This window comes from Anolis carolinensis, chromosome 1 (assembly GCF_035594765.1).
Source record: "Anolis carolinensis isolate JA03-04 chromosome 1, rAnoCar3.1.pri, whole genome shotgun sequence".
Lineage (NCBI taxonomy): Eukaryota > Metazoa > Chordata > Lepidosauria > Squamata > Dactyloidae > Anolis > Anolis carolinensis.
The window spans coordinates 262,952,002-262,979,569 of NC_085841.1; the positions used below are offsets into that span (position 1 = coordinate 262,952,002).

The following is a 27,568-nucleotide window of genomic DNA, read 5'->3' on the forward strand; positions in this document are numbered from 1 at the left end:
GCTATATGTGTTTACACTGAGCATACAATGTATTTTAAATTGCATTAAATGATAGTGTAGGTGTGGCCTGAAATTTCTTCTTCCTCTTTCAATTCCTGCATTGCCCCAAATCCCTCCTCATTCTGCTCTGGAGTAGACCTAAGTGCAACGGGTGCACAGGAGGAAGGAAGAGTTTCTTCTGTCTGCTGTATACATTTTATTTGTGGTGAATAGCCACCACTGGGTGCCATTTAAAACTATGGCATCAAAGGGTTATTATTTTTTCTAAATTGCAAGTAATACTTAGCGGCAATCCTTTTTCAAGGACTCTTTTTCAATCCTACCATTTGCTAGGAATTTTAGACTCCTACGTACAGTATGATAAATTACTCAATTTGTTCAGCTGTTCTAAAAATATCTTTAAAAATCTCCTAAGTAGCTGAAAAATGTGGATTTAGAGATTAGAGAAGCTATCACCATTAAAATAAAGACTTTCCCTTATAGAATTTACAATGAGGAAATGTGATCTCAAACGGTATCTAATTTTTAAGTGCACTTTTTGTAGCACTTATAAGATTTTGCGAATAATATATTTATGTTCAGTTTACACATCTCCAGAGCCCCTTTTGCACCCAAATCCTAATGAACACATTAGGATTTACTTCTGAGTAGAAATCTCTAGAACTGTGCTTTACTCAGCTTAGCTGCTATCTTTCTAATTTTGTGCGAGATCTGTTCCATTTATGTGTGCATGTGCCCCTGATGTATTTCACTCACCAGTTGTGCCAGTAAAAACATCAGCCTGGGATGGACTTTCTGAGATAATAGCAGTGGCCTCCACAGTTGATGCACGATCAAAGGTCAGAGTGCCTGAGGTAGTGATCTGTCCTGAAGGAGTCACAGTGACTAAAAAATAAATGGTAGAAACATTTTCAGAATGATATAGAATGTTTAACCTTAGATTGACCTTGGCATCAGAGAGTTATAGTTCATCTGTATTCAGAGAACACTGAACCCAGCAAGTGATGGATCTGGACCAAACTTGGCACATAGACCCAACATGGCCAACTGGGAATACTGGCAGGTGTTTCGGGAAGATTGCCCTGTAGTTCACCCTTATCCAGAAAGCACTGAACCCAGCCAACAACAGATCTAGACCAAACTTGGCATACAGACCCAATATGGCCAACTAAAAATACTGACAGGTGTTTTGAGAAGATTGCCCTGGGAATCTGGAAGTTATAGTTCACCTTTATCCAGAAAGCACTGGACCCAGCCAATGTCAGATCTAGACCAAACTTGGCACACAGACCCAACATGGCCAACTATGCATACAGGCGGGGTTTGGGGTTGATTGACATTGGCACTAGGGACTAATAGTTCACCTGTATTCAGAGAACACTGAAGCCAACAGATGACGGGTGTGGACCAAATTTGGCACACAGATTCGACATGGCCAACTGTGAATACTGGCTGAGTTTGGGAGGGCTGACTCAAGATTTTTGGGAATTGTAGTTCACCCACATCCTTATGCATTTTCTAATGAGTATATTCATAAAAAACAAAAGCAAAGACTAAGTTGTTTTTTTTCTAAGATGTAGCGTAACATATGACTAAACTGATATTACCTAACATCCAAAAACAAACAAGGCCCTTTTAAAATAACCCGGGCATTGCCGGTAGCCAAGCAAGTATTCGATAAAATATGAAGTAAATATTGGGATTGATTTGACAATAGGAGATACCTACATGTCGTAGCAGCAGTCCCTGGAAGCAGAGTGATGTTTTTAGGAGAATCCTTCTTTACTGGAGTTGTAGGCAATTCGTTTTCTTTCTTCCGTCTTTTATAGGGAACAAACAGTCTTACAGGTCCACTCTGAGATTCAGAAAACAATCCCAATTGGAGTTTCTTTAATATGAACATGATTCTTTCTAAATGGTTCACTTTTGACCTGAAGAATATTTATTCACCCGATTTCCATAAAAGTAACTTCTCATAAAGCTGACATAGGCTAGGATTCCTTTACCCCCATAAATTGTTTCACAATCAAATCCTTATGTTGTTCTTTTATCTTAATGCAAAACCAAAGGGAACATGTTCTGTAGTCTTCATGTAGTCTTCAGCCTGCAATACTGGCATGAAATAGAATAGGCTAAACTGGCACATGATTTTTCAAATGTGACGTTTCCTCATTTCCAAAATAATTGATTAGGCAATTTAATTTCTAAGTGACAAATGCATACTGTTGTGGGATAACAGTGTGTATTGCTACTCCTAAATCAGATAAGACATATCTTAAACTACAGAAGACAATATTAATTTTGCTCAATGGGAGAAAGCATGGACAAAAAATCTTGAGGATGTTATGACTTTAAATAACAATTTGAAAATTGTGTATCAGTGGTATTTTTCCCCAGTTGAATTGGCAAGAATATATAAAGAGGTGAATATTAATTGTTGGAAATGTAAAAAAAAGAGCTGGTTTATTCTTTCATATGATAAAAGTATAGGAGGGCAAAAAATGAAGAATAGTAAATCAAAAGACATATAAATCTAATGATAAATAAGTGAATTTATTTATAATTAGTTGATATTTACAGTGATTACAATGTATAGAAAATAATCTGGTGAAAAGGATATATGTCTTTAAATTATTATTATCTAAATTGGAGAGAATAATGATATATAGTGTTATATGCTTTTAGTAGGTATCAATCAGAAATTATTTTAATATGTTTAATGTTATGTTTGTTTAGAATATGGTTTATTGTTGTGTTTGTCTTTGTTTTGTTTTGTTGTGTTTGTTTTGTTTGATACAGTTTTTTGTCCTGTTTGTTCTGTTTATTACAGATCCCTGATCCAAACTAACATGTCTATGCCTTTGAATCTCACCTTGAGGATGGGATATAGATATTTAAATAAGGAAAAAATACATACATACATAAAAATAAATAAATCAGCTCACCCACTAATATTCCCAGTGTTTCTCTCATCCAAAGCACAAGCATTAAAGTATTTTGAGGGTCAAACGTAAGTTGTTATGTGATTCTCTACAGTACAGAATTTACTTTCTCTAGTACATAAAACATTCTCCAGCCTACTGTATTACTCTTTTTCTGAGATGTCAATAGTTTCAGTTTTTAAAAGTTCAGTTCAGAGCTGCAAACTTACCAGGCTCATGTCATCACAACAAGCAGCACAGGTGCATGAGGCAGCATGGGGATTTAATATCCCATCCTGAATTGTGGGGTAAATGATATGTGTTAGGATTGGAATTTCTGCTTGCAAATATGTGAAGACATGCATTCTAGGCTGTACTATACAGAACAAATAACCAGGCTTAAGGCATGCAGTATTGGGTAGCAAAAACATTAGCTGCTGATTTAACCATGTTTCTTCCTTTTAAGCATCAAGTAGAGATATTTCACTTTAATGAATATATATAAAATAGAACTAAATATTACAAAGTACTATGACATGTTACAAAAAGTAGTGCTTTTCACTTAAGAGTCCTGTGTTTTATCTTATTAAACACAGAAACATAAGCAGGATTGTCTGGACAACATTTTATAACATTTTATTGCTTCCCTTCTCCCCACACCCTTCTTTGTAAGTCACCTGTGGAGTTAGTTGTTTTTGAATTAAACAAATTATAGATTTCCCCTCAACCCTTGAGATTTTTTAAAGTAACCCATTGAGGGACTCTGCCAAGAGTTAATTTCTTTTCTGAAATGGGAATAAGCTTCAATGAACTCAGCAGTACTAACCAAACATGCATAAAATCAAGCAATTATAACTCTTGAGCTTAGAAATGACTTCTATGATGTCATTCCTCTGCTTCTTCAGTAGTTTAAAAAATCAACTTTCCAATCTGCATGGATTCGGGGGGAGGGGGGGGAGATAGAGAGAAAAGTGCCTCATCTTACATGAATAAGGCACTGTATTGGCCTCCCACCATAGCGGATGCTTCTCTTCCAGTCCTTGCTGCTGGCTCTTCCAGCCATGGCTTCAAATTCAGTGGGGCTGTACCAGTTGTCCCCTTGCTTTATGCACCGTCCTCGGCCACCTTGAACAGGGCAAAAATAAGAGATTAGCAACAGATGGAGAACCTTATAACCTGGCAAAATTTCTGGCTACACAGCTACAAACCCATATTGGGCTCACTGCGCATTATATCAAAGACTCAACACACTTCATAGAAAAGATCAGCAACCTCAACCAAGGACATCCTGATCAGCTTCGATGTGGTGTCCCTATTTACCAAGGTCCCAGTAGCTGACACTTTCACACTAATCAAACAAAACTTCCCAGAAGACATCACAGCCCTGTTTCACCATTGCATCACCACTAGCTATTTTCAGTGGGACAATGGATTCTATGAAAAGAAAGATGGAGTGGCCATGGGGAGCCCCCTCAGCCCAGTAGTAGCAAATTTCTATATGGAACACTTTGAAAAACAAGCCCCAGAAACAGCAACAAAAAGGCCAACTGTATGGTTCAGATATGTAGATGACACTTTCACCATGGGGAAGAGGAGCCATGGAGCCATGGGGAAGAGGAACTCAGCAAGTTCCTGGACCACCTCAACAGTATCCACCCAAACATCCAGTTCACCATGGAAAAAGAAAAGGAAGGAAAACTGCCATTTCTAGATGTTCTGGTCATCTGCAAACCCAATCAACAATTGGGCCACACAGTCTACAGAAAACCTACACACACAGATAGATACCTTCATAAAAACTCCAACCATCACCCCCGTCAAAAAAGAAGCACAATCAAAGCCCTGATGGACCGTGCGCAAAGAATCTGCGAACCTACCTCCTCCAAGGTGAACTAAACCACCTAAACTGGGCTCTACAGGCCAATGGATACTCCACCACAGACATCAAAAGAGCTGCAAGGCCAAGAACAAGCCATGAGAGTCAAGACAAAGATCCACCCAAAGGAAAGGTGTTCTTACCATACATCAAGGGAACCACTGACCGCATAGGCAAACTGATGAAGAAGCACAACCTACAAACCATCTACAGACCCACAAAGAAAATCCAACAAATGCTACGGTCAGCGAAAGACAAGAGGGATCCTCTCTCCTCTGCAGGAATCTACCGGATACCATGCAGCTGTGGACAAGTCTACATAGGGACCACCAAACGTAGCGCCCAAACACAAGTCAAAGAACATGAAAGACACTGCAGACTCACTCAACCAGAGAAATCGGCCATAGCAGAGCACTTGATGAACCAACCTGGACACAGTATATTATTTGAGAACACAGAAATGCTTGACCACTCCAACAACTATCATGTCAGACTACATAGAGAAGCCATTGAAATTCACAAGCATGTAGACAACTTCAACAGAAAGGAGGAAACCATGAAAATGAACAAAATCTGGCTACCAGTATTTAAAAAACTCAAAAATCAGAACAGTAAATAAAAGGCAACACTCTGAAAACAGAGGATTTCCAGACATGAATCAACCAAGGGCAGTTAACGACTCTAAACAAAGGATGCCCCAGAGGCAGGAAGAAGACAGCAGATAAGCTTTTCAATGCTAATTAAGGTGATTAACTACAACATTCACACTGACCTCTCTCACCTTAGACTTTCCACAGATATATATTAACCTCTTTGCTTAGTTTTCTCCATACCTCACAACCTCTGAGGATGCCTGCCATAGATATGGGCGAAACGTCAGGAGAGAATACTTCTGGAACATGGCCATACAACCCGAAAAACATACAACAACCCTGTAATCCCAGCCATGAAAGCCTTCGACAACACATTGATGGAGAACTGTTATGTAAAGATGATTCACTTGAATGTTCAGACAGTGTTTACTACTTCATGAAGAGCCCGCAAACTTCAGGACATCCAGGAATTTAGAAGAGCCTCTCTCAACTAGGACCTCTTCAGACATTTTGGACAATTTCCATCAGCCTAACTCAGTATGGCCAATGTTTCTGAATGGAAGAAGCTGCAGTCAAAAACATGGTGGCAAACTCAAGACCAGGGAAGGCTGGCTTAGAGCAGGGGCAGTGAACCTTTAACACTCCAGATGTTTGGGAATTCAGCTCTCAACAGGGCTACCAAAAACAGATTCAACATTGTCTGCAGAGTATAAAGTATAAAGTTCCTGCACAGAGGAATCATCATCTCTTCCTCCACACACCATCCACCCCAACACACAATTTAAAGGCTGCAGAGGGCATCCAAGGAACATTCTGCCATGTTATTACAGCATGGGCAAACTTCGGCCCTCCAAGTGTATTGGACTTCAACTCCCACAATTCTTAACAGCCTCAGGCCCTTTCTGGTGTTTAAATGGCTGAGGGGAAAAAGGAAGGGGCCTGGGACTGTTAGGAATTGTGGGAGTTGAAGTCCAAAACACCTGGAGGGCTGAAGTTTTCCCATGGTTGGTCTAGCGCCTCCCCTTGCCAATGTAACTACAGCCTATTTCCCTTAGCATTCCCCTCCTTTTCATGCTCATGTCTAGCCATAGAATGCTGTGTGGGCAGAAAACACATCATCCTTAATAGGGTATGTTCAGCCCTGTCAGTTGTAGAAATCAGAACTGCAATTTGGAGAATGCACAATTCTGGAACAAGAAACTTGAGCCTGGCACTTTAAAAGTCTTACAACAAACATTCAGGCAGTTTTTGGTAAACAAGTCCCTCCTCCGTCTCTCTCTACTGCGCCTTATAGTATCTCTTCCCGGGGTCCTCAAAAGAGAATCTCTAGGTCACACAGAGTCTGCAGAGGTGAGAAACATTTGGAAATTCCCCTTATACAATATTCTTTTACTTCATTAAATGCAGGATCTGACACAGAGCCATAATTGATTGATCAAAAGTGGTGACATGTACTCAGAGAGCTTGGAAAAGTTACTTGTGGAACCACAACTCCCAAAACCACATTTCCCAAGCTCTGATCTGCTACAATCACATGCACATAAATGGAAAAAACAAGGCTAACATTTTTTTCTTAAAGCTGAAGAGTGGATTACTGATGCTCTACCCACACCAAAAAATGGGATAAGGTTTTGCACCTGAACCAAGTCGGTTTTTGTACAGTATCCCACTGATATTTCGACATCGCACAGGCAGCTCATTGTCATACACTGAAGGGTCCCAGTTATATTTTGTTCCACCTTTTTCTTGTCCAGATGTTAAAGAAGGAGGGGACTGAGGTCCTGAAAAGTAATAAGGAACAGACACCACAACACCGCAGTCAAGTTGTATTTCCACTTGTCTTATAGGAGCACATGACAATGATTTTCAAAGTGACATTTGGTTAATCAAGGAAAAGGGAATAAATAGTTATCTTCTTAGTCAAAAGCAGTGCCTTTGGGTAATGCGGCACAAGATGACCTACCTAGTTACTTAAAAAAAATAACAATGGTGCAACTAAGCCACATTTCAAAAACAATTTGCATTCAACAATACAAGTCATCTCACAAAATTTTCTAGGTCCTCCAGCAGAAACCATTTATTTCAATAGGGTTGCTATTATTCATGGCTTCTTGCTTCCTCAGTAAGTTCAGGAACATCTCTCCTGTGGATATGAGGGTTGTACTATTCTTTTTAATTACTTTTAATAATTATTTTTAAATTAAATTATTAAAAGCATTTTGACAGAAAAATTGTCATGTTTTGTGCGTTAGCAATCCCTAAAGTTTTACCCTCAAATGGTAATTAAAAAGTAACAACCAGTGTTACAAGTGGTGGAAACACGTTACTCTTGCAACAAGCTGAGAATCAAACAATGTAGCAAGTGGCAGGAATAAATTAATTTTAGAAAGTAGTTTTTCAAACTCTGGCTTAAAAAAAAGAAAAGGTATCAGGTTTATGATCAGCTGCTATTATGATCAGCCATTTGAAATACAAAAACATATGCGAGGATACACAATATCATTCCTTTCCGAGTCATTAGATCAACACAATATGCAACTGTACAAAACTGGCAATTATATTGCTTGTGTTGACATCTGCAAAGTAGTTTTGATTTGCTGGTTTAATAACATGGTGTTACCTAATAAAGGAAGTGGAAATTATCTGTTTCTATAGCAAAGGCAAGACACAGAAAAATGATATTCATAAAGCTAGTGTGCCACCACATGGAGAATCATGGGATGCCAATATAACAAGTGAAGAAAAGTTACAATCTAAGTATGACAAGATGGGTATCCCCAAGTAGGTGTTTTTCAGCAGTATCCGTTCAAAAGTAAAATAAAAAGTCAAAGGTGGCAGAGCTATTTCCATTTCCTATGTGCAGCTCTTTCTTTGCTCTCTAAATCTGCTCCAGAAGCCTGGAAAAACTCCTGGTGCAGGTGAAAGGGACAAAGAGGAAGTGAGACTGCTGCTCCAGGAGAAAATTTTGAGTCACAAATCATTGAGAAGAATGCATTGACACAGATTTATAGGAATATTGAGATGGATCCAGACTTGGCCATATTTAGAGAAGAGTCACTCAAATCAATAAGACAAAATCCACTACAACCATTCCACCTCAGGGATGGGAATTGTGTGGGCATCCAAAGGTGCATCTACACTGAAGAATTAATGTTGCTTGAGCCCACTTTAATTGTCCTGACTCAACACAATGGAATACTGAGAGTTGTAGTTTGGTGAGGCATCAGAACTCTTTGGAGAAAAGGCTAAAGATTTGGTAAAACTAGAACTCCCAAAATTCCATAGTATTGAACTCTGACAGTTAAAGTGGTGTCAAATTTAATCCTGCAGTATAGATGCATTCCCAACATTTTCAACACTGGTTCCACCGGCTAGGGATGCTGAGAGCTGCATCATTTCAGACTTTTGAGACCTTTGGCGTTCTTCATCAGGATAGACAAAAATGAAATTTTTTTTGAAAGACTTGAATATTCGCTAATTACATAAGATGTTACTGGTCTCATAAAGTTATTACTTTACAGATTATTAATTTATTTTTCCTTCCCCATTATTTTGTTTTCCACTTGTCTGTTCAAAAATGTCACACTGTTTTGTTATTTGAACTAATTCAAGTACTTTTACTTCAATGATTTGTCAAATTTGGGAGAGAAAAGAGGATAGTTAGAAAAATATACTAACAAAATTTAAGTGGGTAACAATTCGAATGTGATATGTTCATTTCAAAGGTGTTGACTGACTCTCCAAATCAGCAGCTGAGTTCTTCTTGCCTGGATGAACATGAAACAACAGGAGTATGGTTTTAAGAAGCCCTCCCCCCCCCTCCGCCCCGCAAGCCTTCATACCTGGTGTAAGAGGTGCAGATGGTCCCTTTAGCCCTGAAGTCTCTACGATGCTGCCATCGGTGTGAACCACAATCAGAGTGGCTTTCTCGGCATTCAAGCTATCCCCAATCTGAAGAGCCGTTCTTCCAGACTGTAGGAGGAAATTCAGAACTTTAACTGGCCCATCTCAAAGCAATATTTTATAATATTTCTTAATAGAAAGAGGAGTAATCCACCCCTCTTCCTTGTCCCTTTACACTGAAGATTCTAACAGCATAGGTTTTTTTTTATATGCCAAGGGAGAATGCATTGAGGTCACCATATAAATAAAATTACAATTGCAACTAAAAGTGAGAAGATAATGATACGCTGCATACATATTATTTTAAATGAGTCCCTTACCCGTCAATTTTACAATCTGGGTATCAACTGTGCATTACAATTGTGTACTTTGCCATTTGTAACTTTAATGTCAATGTTATAAAAGAGAACCACTACTTAGCCTTTGGCACCAGCCCCATACAAACAACAACACTTGCAAATATACACCATATACTGTAGTAGCAAGTGGTTAAGCTATTTTACATATAGACAGCTGATCGGAAGCAGCTCGTTGTTGAAATTAGATTTTGTTGCATATGTGGCTTCATCTCCACAATAATTAAGCAATAGTTCAGAAAAACAGATTAATGCTGTTGGCCCTGGATAAAATGCTGCTAAAGCTAGATCTTGAGAAAGTTAATTTTTGGATTATAACTCAGTTTCTCCCAGTCAGTATGGTTGCAGTACAAAAGGGTAACTTATCCAAGTTCCAACAAAGTGATTTTTTTGCAAATGGGTCAAGGACACTGTTACAAGTTATGATTCTCATATAGATTAGATGTTGTTGATTGTCATGTTGCATGCACAGGTCTTCAATTCCTCTGTTGACTTACAGTGGCCTCGTGAACTTCATAAGGCCTCTTAGACAAAGAATCCCAGAGGGGATAAACTAACTCTGACCTTACCAGCACATGCCCGGAGATAGAGGCTGCGTTTGCCACTGATGTAGTGAATACGTTGTCCGCAGAGGCCCCCACGTTGGCTACAGTTACTGTGGTCACTTCTGTAAAAGATGACCAAAATAAATTTAATTTTCTGGACTATCATCTCTTGGATGTGATAATATCCAAGCATGATATCATGCAACTGCATATTTGCTCTGTTTTCACTGGAACAAATTTGAAAGGGCAAGTGTGGGGATTATGCAACTCTACCAATTTTATCGGATTGCAGCTCCAAACAACTATAGTCAAAAATAGCCAGTGGTGAGAAATACCAGGAGTTGCATTTCAATGTCTGGAAGGCTGCATGATCCCCCCCCTCTTGCCCTAGATCAGTGGTTCTTAACCTGTGGGTCCCCAGATGTTTTGGCCTACAACTCCCAAAAATCCTAGTCAGTTACCAGTTGTTAGGATTTCTGGGAGTTTAAGGCCAAAACATCTGGGGACCTACAGGTTGCGAACCACTGCCCTAGATGCTCTTTTCCCAAGGTGATCATTCCAAAACATAAAAGCACCCATTTCGAGACATTGGGTGTATGAATGCAGTCAATTGCCAAGAAAACCACAGGCATTCTCACAGATAACTCACAAAATCAAGAACTTCTCCTTGGATACATCTACATTGCAAAATTAATGCTATTTGACCATTTTAAATGCTATGGCATGATGTTGTAGTTTTATAAGGTCACTAGCCTCCTCTGCCAAAGAGTGCTGGTGCCACACAAATTCCAGGATTCCTTAGTTAGCATTGAGTCATGGCATGTCAAGAGGACTCAAAACTCCCTTAACTCTACAGTGTAGGTCAGGCATGGGCAAACTTCAGCTCTCCAGGTGTTTTGGACTTCAACTCGCACAATTCCTAACAGCAGGGTTTGCCCATGCCTGGTGCAGGTGCACTCCTTGCAACATTAATTTAGAACGCAATATTCCTGCCTCTCATCACCTGGGGGATGAGAGTTTGAATACTGAGTACATTGTTCCCTCAATACTTTGTGGTTCGCTTTTCACGCCCTTGCTGTTTCACGGTTTTTAAATAAACACTAAAATAATAGTATACATCATAAAATGATATTATAAACCCCTCTTTCTACTTCCTTCCTAAGGAGAAGCCAAAGGAAGGAAGGAAGGAAGGAGCCAAAGTGAGAGAAAAGGAGGCTGAAGCAGCTTTGTTTTCACCTCACAAGGCATGCACGTGCTTGAGAGGCGAGGAGGGGACAGAGACACTACTGGCCAGTGAGATTGTAAACAGCACATATATAGCGTCCCTACTTCGCAGATTTTCACTCTTCGCGGGTGCTCCTGGGACGTAACCCCCACGATAATGAGGGAACACTAGATATCATTCAGCTGCAATGCTAATACATTTACCAAGGAGTGTTTCTGAACAGTTTTTAGCTTCCTGTCTGTACACCAGGAATGCGAATCCTCTGACAATTCCTAGCATGCTTCACCAATTGCTAAATTTGCTGCTGGGAATTGCAGTCCAGCAATATCTGGAGAGCCAGGTGGCTTCATGACTCTCATCCATGCTGAACTTGGGTATTTCTGCTCCAGACAACCTTCATAGTATGGCACGCAAGAAGTGCACAGGGACAAGCCCCAAATAATGGTTGCCCTGACTTTAATTGCCACATCCCACCCACCATTTTTGAGCGGACTTCTGGACAGCTTTCTCAGGATAATGTGTTGTCGAAGGCCTTCATGTTTCTGGAACATGGCCATACAGCCCAGAAAACTCCCAGCAACCCAGTGATTCTGGCCATGAAAGTCTTGAACAACACATATGTCAAATTGGTTGAGACTTAATGAGATAAAGGTAAAGATTTTCCCCTGACATTAAGTCTAGTCATGTGCAACTCTGGGGGTTGGTGCTCATCTCCATTTCTAAGCCAAATAGTTGGCGTTGTCCGTAGACACCTCCAAGGTCATGTGGCCGGCATGACTGCATGGAGCACCATTACCTTCCCGTTGGAGCGGTACCTATTGATCTACTCGTATTTGCATGTTTTCGAACTGGTAGGTTGGCAGAAGATGGGACTAACAGCGGGAGCTCGCCCCGTTCCCTCGATTCAAACCGCCGGCCTTTCGGTCAGCAAGTTCAGCAGCTCAGCGGTTTAACCCTCTGGGCCACCTGAAAATCTACAGCAAAATGTTCCGCAGGATGTCCGGCAAAAATAAAGTTATCACAGTAAACTATACGTTTTTCATGTTTTTCATGGTAGTACCAATTAGGTAACGATATTTATAACCAAGGAACAAAAATCGTGTTAGGAAGTGTTATTATGAGTGTTATTATTAGCATCACACCCTTGAGGGCTCGGAGAGTTGGTCCTCCCACCAGCCCCTGAAACGTGTCTGACATTTCTGCGTGTCACTTCGTGGCCACCATTCACACGAGCAAATTGACACGTGAAGGAGGAGCCGCGTCCGGATGGCTCCCGGGGCGGGAAGGCTGGTGCGGCGTCTCTGCGCATGCGCGCTGACCTGCGAAAGCGGCGGCAGCGGCCTCGTCAGCGCTCGGCAGGGATTCGGCGCCCATCTGCAGGTGCTCGGCGCCCGCCTCCACGACAGTCACGGCTGTCACCTCCTCCTCCTCCGCCTCCTCCTGGGGCTCCGCCTCCGAGCCTGGCGCCCTTGCGCGGGCCTGCGGGTGCTGCTGCTGCTCGGACTCGTCTGCGGCAGCGGCGGCGACAGCAGCGGCCGCCACCGCAGCAGCCGCCGCCATCGCCGCCGCTGCCTCAGCCAGCCCCAATTGCTTCGCCGCCGAGTCCGAGTCCTCCATTCGAAAAGGCCTCCCTTGCGGAGGGGGGGAATGAAACCCGGGAGATTAGCCGAGCCTTTCCGATTTCACCCGAGCTCCGAAAAGCGCCTTTGCCTCCTCCGATCGTTTCCGAGTCCACGCTTTCCTTAGCTTCGGCCTCACCCGACTAATCCCGACCAGTTCCGATCAAAGCCCTCGAAGGTGGCCGAAGAGGCTTCTCAAAGCGTTTGCCGAAGAGGCCCGAGTCTTTCCGGCTATGACCGAAGGGAGGGGAAGGGCCGAACGAAGAGCTCCTTGACAGGAAAGAAAGAGCGGAGCAACCCGATGTCACCCGAATGGTTCCGAGGGGGTGCTGAGAGTGACGAAGCCGCTCGTTCGGTCCCGCGCGAGCAGCAACGGACAGAGAAAACCCCACGGCGGCTGCGCAAGGATTGTCGGGAGACTGGATGGGGCGGGGCGGGGATTGAGCGCGAGGGGCCAAAATGGCGGCTGTCAAGCGAGGTGAGCGGAGCAGTGCTCGGGCACTGCTTGTGACCATGGCAACAGCCCAACAAAGCAATTAAACCCCGCATTTTTAATTCTTAATTACATTCCTCCGAGAATGAAATAAAGGAGAGGGATGGGTATAGCATTACAGTGTTAACCGTAGTATATTTAGGCAATAGAGCTTGTGGCGAAAAAAATAAAAACTATCTGTGACTCTGCAGGTGGGGGGATTCTGGGAGCTGTATTTTCAACTTTTTCAAGATCAGATAATTTACTGAAATTATACTGGGATCTTGTGGCATCTTTGAAACTGTAACAGGGTTTCCCAAAGTCTTTTAGACTTCAGCTCTCAGAATCCTTGATTATTCTATCACCAATGTGTCCCCCATAGTTTTGTATGTGAATGAGATTTTTCCCTTATGGTTGTAGCAGTGTTCTAGAATGGAAACACCCCCCCCCCCCTCCCCAATGCATAGCACATGATCCAGCCTAGACAAAGTGGGCCCATTTTGCACTTCACACTTAACAATGGAACACTGTAGCTGCCATGGCAGCATACTCCAAAGTCCTAGAATTTATAGTTTAGGGAGGGATGTTAAAAAGTTCTCAACCAGAAAGTAACCAAACTACAAACGCCAGGATTCCATAGGAGTCAACATAAAGTTAGAACTGAGCTACATCTTCATAGGCAAAACAGAAATTTGTTCATTGAACAGAGAACTCCTTAAACTCTTGACAAAAGACAAAATATACATTTTTCATCACTTGTATAACTGCACGGATTGTATGCAGGTTTCTATGCAATGGTGAAAAACTGGTTGCCTATAGAAGCTTGTGCTAAACATTGTATTTCCAGTATTAGTAGCATTGCTTTGGTTGCATCACTTCAAAGCCACTATCCCATTTTTAAGCAGCATTGAACTCACAGGACTTACAATAGGTTTACTTTCAAACAGGATTGCAGTGTTTGTCTGGCAATTTCGTTATGAAATCAAAATCTTTTGAGATCTGTAAAAACACTACAGTAAATACTGTGGTTATTCTTTTTTTCTAACATGATCTGTGACTACATAATCCTATATAATCTTGGTTGGAGGATTGCAAGTGGATTTCCGAATAGGATAAGGGATTTTAAAATCACTTCCTTGGTGTAATGCTACATTTTCCCCTACCTGGCCTCACTGCATTCTTCTTCTTCATTATTGATAATTACTCCTATTGGTATTCTAGATCTCATTATTTTCATCAAAAGGCAGCATTATTGAAATAAATTCAGAAATAAAATTCACAAGGATATAGCCGTCCACAAAGATGAACTTAAAAATATTCATATTCATCCTGGACTAGATTACTGAACTAGATTGAGTAATTTGGCAGGACCTTTTTTATGTATGATCTGGCTGGTATGCTTTGGGTCTCAATAGCGAAGAGTATTCCTTCAAAAACAGCTTCAACTAAAGATAGTCTTTCTCCTCTGAAATAATGCCTGGAGGAGGTAATGGGCTGGATGAGGAAAAACAAATTGAAGCTGAATCCAGACAAAACAGAGGTGCTTGCTATCAAGGGTCCTAATCTAGGGATGGATGTGCGTGTCAACCAGTTCTGAATGGAATTACACTCCACCTGAAAGACTGTGTTCACAGCTTGGGTCTGCTCCTGGATCCGTCTCTCCAAATGTCAGCCCAGGTAGATGCGACAGTCAGGAGTACTTACTATCAGCTTCGGCTGATACTCCAGCTGTGCCCCTTCCTAGATTTGGAGGACTTTAAGATATTAGTGCACGCACTGGTAATCTCAAGGTTGGACTTCTACAATGCACTTTACATTGGGCTACCTTTATATCAAGTTTGGAAACTCCAGCTGGTTCAAAATATGGCAGCCAGACTATTTACAGGAACATCTTGGAGTGAGCATATTACACATATCCTCAAGTCACTCTACTGGCTGCCAATTAGTTTCTGGGCAAAGGTATTGGTTTTGAGCTTTAAAGCCCTACATTATTTTTGTCCAGGTTACCTAATGGATCACCTCCTGTACAATCGGCCCTGAACACCAAGGTCATTTGGGGGGCAGTTACTCCAGCCTGCCAGAACCCAACTGGTAGCTGTCACTCAGAGGACCTTTTCATCAGCCACCCCACAATTATGGAACGACCTGCCAGAAGAGCTCCGACAGCTAAATGAGCTGTCGGAATTTAAAAACCATCTGGCAGGCCTACTTCAACAGTTTTTAACATATATTTTAAACATGTGTCCTTTGTTTATGTTTTGTGTATTTTAATATGTATTTTATAGAAATATGTTTTAATATGTATATTTTATAGAAATATATTTTAATATGTGTATTGTGATATTTTTACAATGTTCATGTGTTTTAATAATTCTGTAACCTACAAGGAGAGGCAGGTAAGAAATAATAATAATAATAATAATAATAATAATAATAATAATAATAATAATAATTGAACGCAAAATATATAGGCATACTGCAGTTCCATTATGCAGTCATGCCAACCTGTTAGCAATTGTTTCTGTAGAAAGGGACTGAGAGCCAGTGAGGTGTAGCGGTTTGTGCATTGGACTTCAACTCAGGAAACCAAAGTTCAAATCCCTGCTTGGCCATGGAAACCTGCAGGGTGACCTTGAGCAAGTCATACTCTGTCAGCCACAGAGAAAGGTAAAGGCAGGAAAGGGACTGCATTTAAAAGTATGCTTTATTTCAAGATTATTTGGGGGGGGGGGAGCATTATGAGCTGTTCTGAAATAAATAGCAAGCTTGAAAATCATATTACAGTTCATTCACTAGAGGGGGACAGATAACTATATATGTAACTATTATTTTTGAAGTGTTTTATAGGTACCGTATTTAAAATATATGTAAATGATGGATATGCCTAATCATTACTACTGAATCCTTGTTTTCTTGCTTAATTCTCCTACTTCAGTTGATTTAATTGCTCAAGTACAGTCTGATTATTGATGTAGTTTCTGAATTACACCATTATTTTTAGAATGAATGAGGGCAGTATAAAATAAATCTCTCAGAATTGTTTCTCATGGTAGGAGCGTTGGAGTGGGGTGTCTGTTCAAATTTGCAATTGTAGCAGCTTGAGTTCGCCCTGAAAGGAAATACAGCTCCCCTAAAAAGGAAAAGAAGAAAACTCTTTGTTTCCTAATATATATCAAATCATTTTTATGGTTCTAATTGTAACGTAAAAGTATATTTTTTGATGCACGTTATTTTTGTTTTGTTCACAGGAAGAACATCATCTGTTGTATCCTTTATTTTCCCATCTGATCATCCAGTAATAATATTTGTGTCTTTATTAAGTGCTTTGGGGAAAAAATTCATTGACGAAATGGGGTATAAACCTTACCGATAACAGCTTGCTTCCTAATGGAGATCTTTTGCAAAGGGCAAATGAAGGGAATATTGTCTGTTCTTGCAGTCATGACCTCTGTGCATGCGGGCTTTGCTAGGATGGACTGTGGACTATCTCAAAACATAGTACCCTGCAGCGCATAGGAGTTCCAAAGCAAACAAGTCCGGAGACCACTCTCTGAAGGCAGAAAAGCCAAAATGTAGCCTATATAATATCATTTTCTAAATTCTTAATGATTTTTAGGAGAGATATGCAGAAGCAGGTTATTGTGGCTTGCATATAAGTGAAACATATGCAAAACGTAAGAAATTAAGGGAGAAGAATAATCTGAAATATATAGACATTACAATCATGGGACATGACTGATGCAACCTGCAGCATCGATAAAGGTAAAGGTTTTCCCCCTGACATTAAGTCTAGTCGTGTCCGACATGGGGGTTGGTGCTCATCTCCATTTCTAAGCTGAAGAGCTAACATTGTCCATAGACACCTCCAAGGTAATGCGGCTGGCATGACTGCATGGAGCACAGTTGCCTTCCTGCCGAAGTGGTACCTATTGATCTACTCACATTTTCATGTTTTCAAACTGCTAGGCTGGCAGAAGCTGTGGCTAACAGTGGGAGCTCACCCCGCTCCCCGGATTCGAACCACCAACCTTTTGGTCAGCAGATTGAGCCGTTCAGAGGTTTAACCTGCTGCGCCATCAGGCGCTCCATAACCTGCAGCATAGAACCCCCAAAACCGAGTCCAAGATAATTCTTCTATAACCATTCTTTGTTTTCATTCCTCATTACTTCAGTCTGAAGAAAGTGAATACCTGGGTAGCCTCATTGCAGTAAAACCAATATAGCATCAATCACCTGTATATTTATGAAGGAGCATTGTCCTTTAAATAATAAATGGTCTGGAAGCAGCTCCCAACATTTTTCATTGGTTGTGCTAACTAAATAGGCTGCTGGGACTTGCAGTCCGACAGCAACTGGAGAACCACACAGTTCTCATCCCTGGAGTAATGTATATGTAATGATAAGATATTACCCTATATAGCCTTGCCCTTGATATCTGCTAGGATTTGATTCCAGGACACTCCATCCCATCCCACCTGAGGAGATACCAAAATAAGTGCTATCATATACAGTGATGTAGTAGAATTGTGGCCTTTACATTAAATGGAAAATCAAGGTTTGATTTTGGATTTAATATTTTCAAGTCATGATTTCTTATGGAGTACTGACTGAAGAATCCTCTGCTGACTTAAATGGGCATAACTGCCTTTAGCTGTATTTCTGCCAAGAAAGATTTGGCTTTGTATTCAGATGTGGGTGGTTACAGCCATTGCACTCAGCAGTTCATGTCTCCAGCAAGACTGGTGTGTGTTCTTTATCTCTAAAGATAATATATATTAATAGGGACAGTCACAAAAATGCAAATCAGGAAAGCTTCAGATATAAACTTGTTACTCCGATATGGAAAGCAGGCTCCTTTCTAGTCTGTGAACCCACAGATAATGTGAACCCACAGAACTTAAGAACAGCAAATGTTTCTGTTTGTGCATGACAGATATTCTTCCTAAAGGATCATCCAAATCGGGTCCCCAAACTACGGTCCGCGGAGCATATGCGGCCCATCGAAGCCATTTATCTGGCCCCCACTGCACAAAGGCAGAAGGGGGTTGGACTAAATGGCCCAAGGGGTCTCTTCCAACCCTCTTTATTATTATTATTATTATTATTATTATTATTATTATTATTATTATTATTAACATTGAGACTGGGTGGTCATCTGTCAGGGGTGCCTTGCTTGTGCTTTTGTCATATTTAGAGAAACAAAAAAAAATAGCTTGGCTAAGATTGTATAGTAGCTGCTTTCCTCCATCTGAGTATCCACCTTTGCATCCTATCTCCTTTCTTCCGACATACTTACATTTTGCCCCTCTCTCCGTCCTGTTTTCTACAATAAAAGGAAAAGGAAATCACATTTTGCCTCAAGTACAGGTGCAATTAAGAAGCCAAAGACTACACTAACCATTTAATGCAGTTTCAAATAGGTATTGAAGAAAGTGGTTTTGCTGTGCAGGTGATTACATTCAACCAGTTTGAGGTCCGGATGGTGATTACACAAACTACAGAGCACTGATGCTCATTCAAGGTTTTTTTAAATGTTGTGAAGCAGAGCTGTTTCAAGGAAGAGGAGAAATCTGGAGTGTCTTCTGAACCTTCTAGAACAATGTTTCTCAAACCCTGCTCCTCCAGGTGTTTTGGACTTTAACTCCCAGAAATCCCAGCCATTTTACCGACTGTAAGGAATTGTGGGAGTTGAATCTAGAGAAATAAGGGCACTATACGGAAAGAGTCCTGTTGAGAACTCAGGTTTATGGAGGGAAATACCCTGTGTGCTATTAATCTCTCTTTAATTCTATGAGGGAAAGTGTAAACTCACTTGCTAGATGGAAATGGGAAAGCACTTTGAACTTTATTCTTGCCAAGTAGACAGGTTTTTTTCCTGGCTATAATTTGTAGATCACTTCAAATTGATCATTAGTATAATTGATTTACCATAGGAAAGCTAGATGAACCACGTCTGATTCAGTGTGTATTAAGTATTAGAGCGCATACCTTATGTACAGCAATTGGTAGATTCCACCTTGGATATCTTCAACTGAAATGTTCTTAGGCAGCAGGTCAGGGAATGTTTTGAAAGTATTATTACTTACCTTTGCATGAAATAATGTTTAAGGAATCATATGTTCAGAAGCATCTGACTGATCTACTAGGAACCAAATTGCCACATTTTCCAATTCTATGGTGAAGATAGCTACCAAGATACTCTGATGCTGCAGTGAAGGACTCTATTGGAATGCAGGGTGCCAAGTTACTTTTTCCCACTCCTTGCATGTAATGAAGGGGCCAGATAGATAGATAGATAGATATAACCCTGAGTTACAAACATCCAACTTACAAGTTAAGAATGTGCGGGAGGGGGAGAGACTACAGAAAGTGAGAGAAATCTATTCTGGAAGTGTTATCATAGAGAAAAGGTGTCTCAGTTGAAGCTTTATTACCAGTCCTTGTTTCTATAACAAGCCAAATTTTTCAAAATCTAATGATCACAGGGACAGAAAGTGAGGTGAAATCTTCTGAACAGGAGCACAAAAAACAAATCAAAACATCACAGAGATGTTAACCCTTCCCTATGCTATCCAAAGATAGATAGCTGAAGTTGCACTTTAAAATGTACCTGTTCCGGCTTACATTAAAGTTCAACTTAAGAAGAAACCTACATAACCTATCTTGTTCATGACTAGGGGACTACCTAAGGGCATGAGTCAAAAAATCCTTGTCCTTGATGTGAGCTTTTAGCTTGGTCAAAACAGAGACTTGCATTAACAGATCCCAGTCAGAATCAGCAGCAGAGGAAAAAGGCACCAAATATCAGCCTGCAAATAGCTTCTGAGGCCACCTCAGAAGGTTGGCAGGTGAATTCATTGCTCTATAGCCAAACAATCTGCTACTTAAGCAACAGGAGGGAACTGGTGAGGTGGGTTGATGAGCCAGCCCTCACTCATCCCTCTTTGTTCTATTCAAGCTTTTTGGGTAGTGTTTGATTAAATTTGCTGTGGCAGGCTAAGTAAAATGAGAACACGCTTTTTCTGTGTGTCTGGTTAGACTAAATATGTGTTTGGATGGGAAGGAGAAAGGATCCTGCTACATGAAATATAATATACAGGAGAGGTATAATAGTAGAGGTACAACAGGCCAATGGAGACAATGGGGAGGAGACAAATTGTAACTTTTCTTCTTTCTGGTTTACCATCCAACCAATAATACACTCATTCCAGTAGCCTATATAAATTATACAACTTCAGGCCGGTTATCAATTCTGGAAGCTGTGAGAAGTTGCTTTAGTTCATCTAACAACAGCTTTCTGCAGGTTAAATAGAAAAAATCATAAATATTAATGAACAACGTTACAATATGCCACTATTGTTTATGATCTAGTCTGTATTAACATAACAAGGATAAAATTCACTGTTTATAAGCCAGTTTCCTTGACAAAAATGATCAGTTGTCATCTGTTCCCTTACAGATTCTTTTCTATTTAAATGGAGTGTATTATATATTTTATTTCTTTGCAGCCTTGCTGATGATTATTTATAAAAGTAAGTCAAATATATAGGTTTTATATATATATTAAAAAATCTGTGGACTCTTGACTGAATTTGTCTTTTTTCTTTATGCATACTTTACTCATTGGCAGGTCAAGTTTTTACTTATCCAGATAATTTCTTGACTCTTGATCTCATACTGCTGTTTATTATGGCGCTTCTAGAAACAATCCGGCTTTATTTTGGTAAGTTCAATAGCATCTCTCATATTGGGAGCATGATTAAATATTGATTTCTTGGTCAAGATATATGGTGATTCAAAGAACTAGTTAATTACATTACAAGGCATTGAAACGCAATATGAAACATTAAAATATCTAATTAATCTATATGAGAAGAAATGTAAATGATTTTTTTACTCTGGATGTTGGTTAAACAAGTATTTTAACTGGCAGACAGAGAACTTCATCCAGTGTATATTTATGAGAAGTAAGTTCCATTTAGACTAGTAGTCTAAAAGATTATACTGCCCCATAAAATATAAAAGCAGTTCAGCATATAGTTGTGTTCTCTGGATATGTGGTTAATTGGAAAGGATCAAATGCCATGAAAAAGAGGGGAGACTTCACATGGCTGAATCACCACAAAAGCATTACAAAAAGAACTTGTATAAATTATTGTGCTTCCATTATATCATACACTTTCATAGCCAGGGATAGCTTACACTCTCTGCTTCTTTACACTGAGTGGTAAAATGATTAATAATTGTATGTAAAGTTTCACCAGAAATGTGTTCTGCACTATTCGGCTATACTTTCAGATATTCAAACTGATCTTTTATCCTGCTAGTTAAATGAAATGTTTAAAGCCTACAATCATTACAAAGCACCCTTAGAAACTTCCACACTTTTTTCTGGCATTTGGGTGTCTGGCACTGCAGGAGAGTGAGATGGGCTATAAGCAGTTATTCCTTTTGTTTCATCCTCACTCCAGCGAAGAGGTAAAGCTCTGTATCAGATGCTCTGGCAATTAAAACTTTTGGAAGCACAAAGAAAGCCTTGTGGTTTCCATCAGTTGTCTGTTTTATAGTATTCAATCATAACGCCCGTGTGTGTGTGTGTGTTGTTGCTTTTTAATTTTTCAAAACAGTGAATTAAGTAGAAACTGACATGGTACTGTGAAGCCATTGTATTGGTCCTTTGTACAGGAATAAAGTAGCCGAAATAAGTTTGAGCTGTATCTGTACACTATAAGGATCGCTTTGCAGCTTTAATATAAATGTTGAAATATGTTTAATCTTGGGAATCAGAATGACCCCAATACATTGTTTTAGTCCATCCGATCATCTTCAAGAGCTTGTAGCACCTCAATGAGTTAGATGGATTCAGCAAAAGCCTCTGGAAAGCAAGAGCTTGTAGCACCTCAATGAGTTGGATGGATTCAGCAAAAGCCTCTGGAAAATGGAAAGGTGTACATTGAACCACTAGAAAACAAATGTTTTGCTACGTCAACCACCCATGAGGACAATTTTGGATTTTGGGGCATTTTGGAGTATTTTGAATTTCAGAATTCTGGATAAGGGATGCTTAATTTATACTTTATGTTCCCTCTTTTCCATTTGCTCCAAAAGGTTCTGGAACCTTCAGGACTGTAGGGGTGGTTGTACTGGGTGCTACAGAAAGATAACAAAAATGGTGCTCTCCACCCTTCCTGGAAGCAGGGTTGTTCAGAGTATAACTCTTATTTCAGAGGAGTGTTACCAGAGGAATAAGATCTCTAGATATAACCGAACATTTTCTATCCTTAAAAGTTTTAAAGCTCATTTAAATTCTTACAGCACAAGGTGTCCTTTAACTGTTCCTCTAAAAAAACCCTAATTTATGACTCTTTTTTGAACTGTATTCTAATAGGTTGTGTTAATACCATTTAAAAAATTATTTTCACCAGGTACTAAAGGGAACCTGACAGAAGATGAGGCTCCCCTTGGGTTCAGTCTTGTGATTACTGCTGGCTGCGTAATTCTGTCTGTCTATTTTTTAGCATTGCAAACTTATGTCCTCAAGGCAGATGTCATTATTAATGTTGTGCTCCTTGTTATATATGGACTGGAAGGAATTCTGCAAATCATAGCTATTGCAGCATTTGTCAGCTAAATCATGTTGCTACCTGTGTTACACCTGTCACATGTGTGTATGTGTAACATATTCCTCAAAAAGAAGGAACACACACCTTTAAAATGATGGCCTTTCAAACATTCATGAGTATTCTCAGGTTCAAAATGTGTCTTCATGAAGTAGTGCTGAATTTTTTATGCTGAATTTTTATACTAAAAAAGGTTAGCATTTTATATTATAGTGATGGATGGATGCATTGGAATTTAGGATTAAATGTTTGTACTCAACTTAAAGTTGTTCCACATTTTTTGTGGCAGAACAATTTTGTTGCTTGCCTAAAACATGTCCTTGGTAAGCACCTTTATGTCTCATTGAAAGAGGTATTTTTGTAAAAGCAAACATGCTGTGCATGTCCCCTGTATGTGTACTAACTACATAATTATAAGTAGTGATCTTCCCTTTGAATATTAGGGGTGTCATTGGGCAGTTCTCAGAGAACAGGCAGATGTGGTCACTGGCATTCATGTGACTGAACATAACATGCTCTCAGTATAGTATGCATTATCCTTAAGAATAAATTTAATTTTAGGCCAGGATCATACATTCTGCATATCTCCAAAGTGATTTCACATTCCATTGGGCTTACATTGGAAGAGTCATGCATTCATGTATTAACAAATGCATATTAATAGAATCTTGTTTTTAAATTACTTCGAAACTGTTTTCGTAACTGTAAATTCATTGGCTATTAGACCTAGTTAGAGCAGTGGACTTTACTAAAGGGAACTTTTGATTACCACGATTCTTCACTTGGTTGCAGCCGTCTCAAAGGCTTGGCTCAGACAGGAATTAGCCTTGTGTTTCCTCATATATTCTAGTTACTCCCTTCCTTTCTTGTTGCATATGTGCCAGACAAACTATGATTTGTGCTTATAATTGTGTACAAACCAGGATTGAAAACCATAATTCCATTTTACCTCCAATTATGGTTTTCAGGAGCCATACATAGTTCAGATGCTTTTAAAAAGAGAAATTCAAAGGGGCACAAGAAAAAAAATATTTGGCATTATATCCAAATGAAGCAAGTCACAATCCTACTGTCTGAATTCCTCTGTTCCTTTTCAAGGGAAAGATTGTCCTCATGTGTCCATTTCCATAATTATTGCAAACCAGTACAAGCTACTCAGGTTTGATTACAGAGTATTTAAGTGACAGTTACATTGTTTTCTATGTACGATAATTTACCTAAGTTTAATTTCGAATAGATTAATTTTGAACAATATATCCTCTGGATAAAATTTCTGGAGTCTTGATTTTGCCATTGGCATGTTTCAAACTTGCTTCTGATACAAGAACTGCATCCTGTTGTTTTAATTAGAAAGAGTGGTTCTAGATACTTCATTACAAATTTATCTCTCCTATAAGTTTTGGGAAGATGAATTGCAAGTACTCTCGGAAGATTGCAGTATTCTGTATTTTTGCACTCATTTTTATATGTCAGCTTTACTCTAATATTTAATATTTTCTACTACAGGTTTTGGCTTTCGAATAAAGTGTTTAATGGCATTTGTTTTTTTAAACAAAGCACCAAATAACATTTAAAATAAAACCGTGTTGTATATGCAATTTGTTTTTGTAAAACACACAGGCATGCACTCATACCCCCATAGGTCAAGGTGTACTACTCTTATGGTTTGCCTAAAAGATAGGTGGAAAAACACATGGCAACTAAAGGTACCCATGAAACCATATAGGTATGCCTTTTCAACTTAAACGTGATATACCCAAGTATTATCATTCATTTTGATTGAAACAAATAATCAGTAAAGATAAAGATAAAGACAAGCAATAGGTTCAGATAGAATTGATGTCAGATCCAGATCTTAAATGAGTTTTCCTAAATGTTAACAGAAAGATCATTGGCATCTCTGATAACCCATTTTTAAATATTTGACTATCTGGAGCAAATGGAGAAAACAGTTACACCTGAAAACGTCCCCTCCAATACCTGTCATCATACATCCTTTGTTTTATCATGAGGATAAAAAAGCTCAGCTTGATGACTGGGAAGGAGCAGGGCTATGCAGGTTATTAATTTCTTGCCCCAAAATTAATGCCTAACCGGGGAACAAATGTTAGATAAGCTTCCATGTGCTATGGTTCCAAATTCATCAAATATTACATTAAAAAATAAAGTCAAAGGCCTCTTCTACACAGCTATATAAAATCCACATTATCTGCTTTGAGGTGGAGTATATGGCAGTGTAGACTAAGATAATCCAGTTCAGATAATGTGTCTTTGATAACCTGGATTATCTGGCAATGTGGAAGGGCCCATAATCAGACAGGATCATTCCCCTCTTACCCTTTTTGAATCTTTAATTAAGGTGTACATTTTTCAATCTAGAGGTTTGGTTTCTATCATATATTCATTATTATTTCCTACTACTAAGCCTAAAATGTACAGCTTAAAACTTCAATGGGAACATGATTTAGGGCACACCATCACTGATGATGACTAGATAGAGTTAGAAATCAAAACTTCTTCAATCCATTTCAGCATATTCTAAGGAGACAACTTTGTAAATGTATGCAACGCAATAAAGATAAATCCAAATTACCAAAAATAAATTTCTGCAGTGCCGAAGGGGGACTGATTGAGCAGGAATCTGCATGCATATGTGGCGGGATGATGTAGTTGTCTTAGCATTCTGGCGGGATATCTTTCAAAAAATAGGTAACATTACCAACCAACCTTTTTTTTCCAGACTTGGCATTATTGAACATTTTCTCTGATTCTAATATTTAGTTATTACATAAGGACCTAATAACATTTTAGCTGCTAGAGTCTAGACAGTTAATACAACAGTAGAAATCTGAAAATGCATTGAATATCACTTCAAGAATATGGGACTTAGCTGTTTCAGAAAAGTTGTCACAAAGAGTAAAGGAACTGAATAAGGATACTGACATAAATAAATTTAGTTATTTGGAAAACCAAATACCATATGTTGTATTATTGCATTGCAATGGTATACGTTTATATATAAAATGTGTTGTTTTTATAAATTATGTTTTATGTTAATTTTTTTCAATAAAAGTTTAAACAAAAAAACAAACAAACCTTGAAACATGTTCTGATGGCCAATTTGTTCTTTAATATTTCTCTGGATGGTGAATTGGGCAGGGAGATGACATGATGTTTCCCTACCCTTATGTATGTACTGATACATAGCTATTGATATCAGCTCCTTACTGGTGGACATTCATCTCCATGTCTGTAGGGTCCCTTTCACATGAGAAAAATGTACGATGTCGTGAGGCTTTTCACACAAAAGGGGTGTTTCAAAATTGCTCACAACCTGGTTGCTCTTCATATTTACTAACAAATATTTACTTGTAAGATCAAAAGGATTTAGTGATGTGAATGTTTGCATGATAGCAATTATACTTGTACAATTTCCCTTATCATCTAGGAAATTAAAACTTTTTTGTTTTTGGCTTTTACTTATCACTTACCAGTCAGTATTATCACAATTCATTTATTTATTTATTTGCTACATTTATATGCCACCCTTCTCACCCCGAAGGGGACTCAGAGCGGCATACAAATTAAATGTACATACAATATTATATTAGCATAGTACAATACTGGTAATAAAATTACTATATTGTACTGTATCAATATATTGTAATATTATTAGTAATATTACATGTAAAATATAATATATAATTAATATTATTATATTGTATTATTAGTATTATATCGTATAAATAAATAAATAAATTCATAATAAATGTAAATAATTAGATAGGTTTATTTGTATTATGGGCCTTATTTATTTATTTATTTATTTATTTTTCAAACTTATATGCCGCCACTCCCCTAGGGCTCGGAGCGGCTTACAAGAACCGGCTAAAATCAACAATTTAAAAAACATTTTAAAAACATCATTTAAAAAAAATCTTTAAAACATCCTAAAAGCACCTTTTAAAACATCAGCAACAGAACTCAAAAGCCTGCCGAAACAGGTGTGTCTTACATGCCCTGCGGAAGGCCAACAAGTCCCGCAAGGCACGAACTTCAGGTGGCAAGGTGTTCCACAGAGATGGCGCCACTACTGAAAAGGCTCTGCGTCTAGTTGCAGTTAGACGCAAGGTCTTAAAACTGGGGACTTCCAACAGGTCTTGGTCCTCAGAACGGAGGGATCTCTGGGGTTTGTAAGGGGTGAGGTGGTCCCTCAGGTACATCGGCCCTGGACCATGTAAGGCCTTGAAGGTAAGCACCATCACTTTGAAAGTGATCCGGTGCTCAATTGGTAACCAGTGCAGCTGCCGTAAGATTGGTGTTATGTGGCATCTTATGGGGACTCCCGCAAGGAGCCGGGCAGCTGCATTTTGCACCAATTTGAGCTTCCGGATCACCGACACAGGAAGGCCAATGTAAAGGGCATTACAGTAATCCA

At 39.3% G+C, this 27,568-nt stretch overlaps 2 protein-coding genes across 6 annotated transcripts in view; one reads left to right on the plus strand and one right to left on the minus strand.

The window, feature by feature from the left end:
- Positions 1-13,118, minus strand: part of deaf1 (DEAF1 transcription factor) — a 33,751-nt gene extending 20,633 nt beyond the window's left edge. For 2 of the 3 annotated variants that reach the window (XM_062967590.1, XM_062967589.1), the window contains exons 1-8: positions 12,739-13,118; positions 10,219-10,316; positions 9,233-9,362; positions 7,028-7,171; positions 3,907-4,046; positions 3,152-3,217; positions 1,729-1,855; positions 757-885 (exon numbers count right to left, since the gene is read on the minus strand). In XM_062967590.1, the coding sequence (XP_062823660.1) occupies positions 757-885; positions 1,729-1,855; positions 3,152-3,217; positions 3,907-4,046; positions 7,028-7,171; positions 9,233-9,362; positions 10,219-10,316; positions 12,739-13,036 (1,132 nt within the window). In that variant the 5' untranslated portion in view covers positions 13,037-13,118. Of the gene's footprint in view, positions 1-756; positions 886-1,728; positions 1,856-3,151; positions 3,218-3,906; positions 4,047-7,027; positions 7,172-9,232; positions 9,363-10,218; positions 10,317-12,561; positions 12,712-12,738 lie in introns of those variants that run through there. The other variant, XM_062967591.1, reaches the window with a different exon arrangement.
- Positions 13,119-13,126: 8 nt separating this feature from the next.
- Positions 13,127-26,233, plus strand: tmem80 (transmembrane protein 80). 3 transcript variants are annotated; one of them, XM_008108493.3, is made up of 5 exons: positions 13,127-13,516; positions 16,759-16,775; positions 20,949-21,042; positions 21,141-21,233; positions 22,936-26,233. In XM_008108493.3, the coding sequence occupies exons 1-5, from the start codon at positions 13,498-13,500 to the stop codon at positions 23,139-23,141; spliced, it is 429 nt and encodes a 142-aa protein (XP_008106700.1). In that variant the 5' UTR covers positions 13,127-13,497; the 3' UTR covers positions 23,142-26,233. The 3 variants fall into 3 exon arrangements, with proteins under 3 accessions (XP_008106700.1, XP_062823662.1, XP_016846251.1); XM_062967592.1 differs by lacking the exon at positions 20,949-21,042 and having other exon boundaries at positions 16,759-16,774; positions 21,186-21,233; XM_016990762.2 differs by lacking the exon at positions 13,127-13,516 and having other exon boundaries at positions 13,533-16,775.
- Positions 26,234-27,568: the final 1,335 nt, after the last annotated feature.